At 37.8% G+C, this 6000-nt stretch overlaps 1 protein-coding gene across 1 annotated transcript; it reads right to left on the minus strand.

The window, feature by feature from the left end:
- Positions 1–1604: 1604 nt before the first annotated feature.
- LOC147865394 (uncharacterized) lies at positions 1605–4194 on the minus strand. Its single transcript, XM_087318185.1, has one exon. It carries the CDS (start codon positions 4077–4079, stop codon positions 2046–2048), a length of 2034 nt encoding a protein of 677 aa, XP_087174311.1. The 5' UTR covers positions 4080–4194; the 3' UTR covers positions 1605–2045.
- Positions 4195–6000: the final 1806 nt, after the last annotated feature.

Consider the following 6000-nt stretch of genomic DNA (forward strand, 5'->3'; position numbering starts at 1 on the left):
AAGAGCAACAATGGAGGTTTTCTTGTTGCAAGCTATCACATTCACTTTGAAGTTGGGAAATAGTCTATGAAGAAATGGGCCTATTAGGAGGAATGTCATTCATATAGAAATCCTTGCAATTAGAAATGGGGCAATTATATACATTCTTGTTTGTTGTCAAGATGTTCAAAAACAATGGACATGAAGGTCCAATTTTATGAGGATGGTCAAAAGTGGGACCATGTTGAACATACTCTTGAATCAATACATGATTCAAATATTGGTCATTAAAATTCCATCTCATGATCCAATCAATTCAATAATTACGGTTAATATTCAACAAATTTGGTCATAAAGTAGTCGATTGGATCTCACGTGTCCTTACTAAAGATCACCATTCATGATCAAATGGCCAAATGATGTCAATTTCTATCTATCATATGGCATGGTTATTGTTTGTTGCTTATATCATATTATCAAAGGAGTGCTTGATTGGGCCATTATGCCTATGTCAATTGGATCTAGCGGTAAGATGAGGTAGCAGGAAACCTCAACGAAAATAAAAACCAGATTGTTCATTTCCATTGTTTGAATGACTCATTGAACAATTCCTAGTGTCAAGGAGCCAATGCACAAATGAAAGATTAAATATAATAGGCAATGTGTTGATATGTTCACATGTTGTTACAAGTTCGATGCTTAAAAGTCTAATTGCTGATTGGCAAACTCTGATTTGTTGCATGGAATAGAGTGCCAATTGATGACTTGGTTAATTGTCTTCAATTGACTACAACTTAGAGGGACAATTAGAGGGAAGGACTAGAGAGCAGGATTGAGGGAGAAAACATAAGTGATCTAAAAATAGGGTGAGAGTGGTACTCTATCATACAATGAGTAAGACTCAAATTGAGTTTACAATGGATTCATATAATTGTTGATATTTGAGATACATAGACATATAACTTGAACTCAATCGAAGATTCAAGTTGAGGTAAGATGGATGCATTTACAATCGCAATTTGATATAATGTTGCAAAAACAATCGCTGGATATTTTCATGCAAAGCATCAAAAGCTCCATGTCAACATACTTGAAACCACATGATTATATTGCCATCACCGGAACCTCATTTCTTTCCTATTCAACACCAAAAACTAGTACTACAGTCAGGATCAGCATAACTACCGTTTAGAAGTGTAAAAAGTGAAGAAAATTTCAGATGTCACAAAGTGAAGAAAAGCAAAACAAATATAAACATGAGAGAGAGAGAATCATATATATACATATATGGTAGTAATGATGATCTGCTATAATGGAAGAACAAGTTCATAAGATAAGACATAGACACTCTGTTTTTTTTGTAGTGAAAAAACAAAAATACAACCAAATCTGACATTGAAATTGCTGAAAATAAATGACATTAAATTTGTTTGAACCACCAACAAAAACCAAATTTTGAAAATTATACTTTCACAATTTTTGGCATATGAATCATTCGGGCTGGCTTTGAAGAGTTAAATATATATACACATCATACACACGTATAGACAACATACATACACACACATTATTTAGTACATATATGATTTCTTGAATCTCAGAGACTACCAATCACTTGCAACTCCTTCAAGAAACCAGTCATCATGTCCATATCTATATCATGACCATCATTATAAATGAACCGCGTGTATACCACAATAGAGATGAAATAACCAAACATCTGATGTTTGTAGTAACTAGAATGGTCTTACAATGCATCATACTATACAGAAATTATCAACATTCCTCCTCAATGAAAGTTATGCAATATAATTCTTACATCTGTGTTGGCTTGCATCCATATTCATTATCATTCAAACTGGTGTGGTTACTTACTAAAGATGACCAAACCAAAACTGTTCATACAAAGGTTGAAAGCTTACCTTTTCAAAGTGTGAGACAAGCTTCTCGAGAGCTCACTGTACTATAAAAACTGTCCTCCAGAGCATTCGTAAATATCGAATCCTCTCATTGATTCTTGGGTCATTTCAGCATGAAAATTTCTCCGATGGAACACGTCAGATTGCTCAGAAACGTTTCCTCTTACTAGAAAAGAGTTTCTCTCTTTTAATCCAAATATATAACAAACCAATCACAAAAACGATTGCAACAGAGAGGGACATCCAAGGGAACGGCGGGTCTTTGAAACATATTAACGTCGCTTGCATCTCCGAGGCAGCTTCATACACAAGCCTATGTATCTTGAGGAGATCATGATCTGATGACTTTATGAAATACAAAGCATTATCAAACTCAAAATGAGATATTGCCGACATGGCCTTCTCGAGTTTGAAGTGGAAGACATTCCATCGTTGCATGAATTCAACGTATCTTTTCGGACCAAGAAGCTTTCTCTCCCCTCCATGAACCTTTAGAGACTGAAGAACATCTATTGCGCTAGATACTGAGATATTGAGAGTAGTGAAAAGAATGTTCCTCGGAGCTGCATCCTTCTGGACAAATGACAAAGACGACAAATCAGAAAAAGGCCCAAATGGTGTTTGGCCAACACTCCATGTATAGTCGACAATAGAGCTATTGTGTTGTGTACTCCATCGGACATGGGTGGGGCTTACACCCCATAATGTCTGCAAAAGGGACCCAACAATAGGTCTTTCCAAATGCCTGCTTTGAGAAACAACATGGCGCCCATTGCATGTGTAATCACTCACACCTTGAGATGACCTTGTCCTCACTGCAATAACCATATCTCTAAATGCCATAGCTTGATGATATCGATCTAGGAGCAAATGTCGATCTTGATCAAGGTCGAATACATACACTGGGATAACTCTCGCCGCTGAGGTGTGAATACCAGCTTTAGTTAGAAGTTCATGTTTTGAGTGCCGTAATGCCCAATGCAGTTGTTTGGAATCAAGGTAATCACTTACAATTAATGTATAATTCTCAAAGTGAAACCTCGATGTATATGATCTCACAGAGCGAGATATCGCCGCCACACATATTGAACAAGCTGACATTTTGAAGATGTGACGATGAAATTTCAAATGTTGCCGATGGAGAAGCAGGCCATTCTTGCTTTCTTCTAAGAAGGTGTTCTCAATTAGGTTCCAATCCAAGCCTTTCAAATCCAATTCATGCTCGGATCCTTGGATATGGATGAAGTGGACCTCAAGGTCGGTTTCAAAATGGACAGGAACTCGTAATGGAGGACAAAGAAGCATTTGAGAGGCACTCCATACAAGAGATGCTAAATCAGCAATAAAAGCTTTTTGTCCCTGTTTATTGCTATGCAATGTGGCTAAAGGATGGGCATCTCCTCTAGGAAGAAGGCCTTCACCAGATTGAGCAGGGCCATATTCAACAGGACCAGCTGCTAAATCTATCCATGCATATCTATCTCTTCCCATCCAAATACTACCTAAACATTTAGAAAATGCAGGTGGACTCTCCCCCGAGTTGTAAGAATATGCATAGCTTTTTGGTTGCTTCCTTAGATTTAGAAGGTAAATCTCGTATGAATTTGATCCTACTTGTTTCGACATCACGCCTCGGACAATTTCGTCCACGACAATGTAATCGACTGCCTTCAAATTATGACTAGCTAGAGAAGAAGGTTTATCTAGTTCCTTCGCAATGGCATCAAAAATGGTATCAGACAGTTTTCTTTCCATAATTTCGACATTCACTGAGACTCTGGTTTGAAGAACTAGATCATGTAAATCTCCCCCTACAACTTGAACTTTCCTTTCTCTATTTACCACATCTATGTAATGTGCAAACTGACTGTCCATGTCAGATCTATCTTCATTTGAAAAACCTACCAGTTTTACAGTTACAGGAATTGTTGCCTCTAGTGACAAAAGAGATTTGATCTTACTTTGTGTATCGAAGGGGCCACTCTGTCCAAGCATCCTCTTTTGGGAGGAAGATAGAGACAGGAAGGAATCTTGCTGCGCCGTGGGATCAATATCCATTTGAGACAAAGACGAATCCAATCCGTAGAACGCTTGAACAGTCTTCTGCTGAGACATGGAGAGGAGGAAGAGGAAACAAAGGAAGAGTTTTTCCATTGAAGCAAAGGTATGCATACCATCCATCCAGGGCCGATTTCGAGGGGGAGAATTGTGTTTTTCAAGGGAAGAGATCGATCTGCATGCAGAGGGGATGGGGAGAGCTAAAAGCCCTAGAAATAGAGAGGGATGAAGGAGGGGGCAGGGCAGGGTAAGCTTGGAGGTGGAGTTAATTTTGGTTTTAGGAAGGAACTGATAAAAGTGGCCGAGCAGGAAGGAAACGCTTGGGGGGTGTGTGTGCATGTATGTATGTATGTATGTATGTATGTATGTATGTGTGTGTGTGTGCATGTATGTATGTATGTATGTATGTATGTATGTATGTATGTATGTGTGTGTGCATGTATGTATGTATGTATGTATGTATGTATGTATGTATGTATGTATGTATGTATGTATGTATGTGTGTGTGCATGTATGTATGTATGTATGTATGTGTGTGTATGTATTGATGTATGTATGTGTACGTACGTACGTATGTATATATGTAATAATGTAATAATGTATGTGTGTGTATGTATGTATGTATGTATGTATGTGTGTGTGTGTGTATGTATGTATGTATGTATGTATGTATGTAATAATGTATGTGTGTGTATGTATGTATGTATGTATGTGTGTGTGTGTATGTATGTATGTATGTATGTATGTATGTATGTATGTATGTATGTATGTATGTATGTATGTATGTATGTATGTATGTATGTATGTATGTATGTATGTATGTATGTATGTATGTATGTATGTATGTATGTATGTATGTAATAATGTATGTGTGTGTATGTATGTATGTATGTATGTGTGTGTGTGTATGTATGTATGTATGTAATAATGTAATAATGTATGTGTGTGTATGTATGTATGTATGTAATAATGTAATAATGTATGTGTGTGTATGTATGTATGTATATATGTATGTATGTATATGTGTGTGTGCGTATGTTCTCTCTAGCTTCATCTCCGGCCCCTCTTACATTGCCCTTGGGGTGCCTCCTAGCACTAAGGCCACAATGACCTCAGTTCTTGTATTCCCCCTCGTGCGACATGGTGCATTGTCCTTACGTGTGTTAGAGATCATTCCTAATGTAAGCATAAGAGGAAATATAAGATAGATAGATTAGAAAAGAAAGAGGAAGAAGGGTGCCTATTCACCCGACCACCCTCGAGCAAAGGGATCGAGACATACTCGAGCCTTGATCGATGTCCCATACCACTGCCATGGCATCGATTTGTACTTGGTATTGGCATGCTCCCTACAAGAGTCTGATCGCCACAAGATCGTGATCTTGATGTAGTCAAATGATGTGAACTATTGAGGGTACCTAGGCCTCATATCTATATCTAGACTTGAGACCCCTAGGCAAGTCCACACTTGGCCCTTATGGGTTGTCTCAATTTCTAGGATTAAAAGTAATCTTCCCTTCTTTACACTCTCAATTAACCCTCATAAATTATCCTCGTGTGTAGAATACTATGGTACAACTTACCACGGGAAAAAGTATGGTCATGCTCATAATAATGTGCCACGATGATCTTCGCTGCCATATTGCTCTCATGTGACTTCGTCCGAACCAACATATACAAATCGACATAACCACCATATTACGATCGACATATTGGTTGTTGGTCCTCTTTAAATATCTCGGTAGCCATCCTTGTACACCTTTATCCACTTCCCCTTTTATCATTTCTTCTCATAAAATCCTCTTGCAATGTGACTACTCTCTTCTTCCATCACACTTGCATCTTCATTGCTCTCCGCATGGTGGTCTTGTTGTTCACAAATACATTTTAGCACCCATAATGTCACCATTTAAGGATGATAAGATAGGTGTGTTGCATTATCATTAAACGAGAAAGCTTAATGTTTTTGGTGTGACATTCTCTAATGTTCCATTTATACAAAGGAAATTTATAGGCTTATTTCTCTAGTGTTCCCCATCAATTA

The sequence above is a fragment of the Azolla caroliniana genome, unplaced genomic scaffold (assembly GCF_043228905.1).
Source record: "Azolla caroliniana isolate FFs.n. ecotype wild unplaced genomic scaffold, voAzoCaro1.0.p SCAF_4, whole genome shotgun sequence".
Taxonomy (NCBI): Eukaryota; Viridiplantae; Streptophyta; class Polypodiopsida; order Salviniales; family Salviniaceae; genus Azolla; species Azolla caroliniana.

Bases quoted from the DNA above. Each gene is read 5' to 3' on its own strand.
- LOC147865394 (XM_087318185.1), bottom strand. From the start codon at position 4,079: ATGGATGGTATGCATACCTTTGCTTCAATGGAAAAACTCTTCCTTTGT.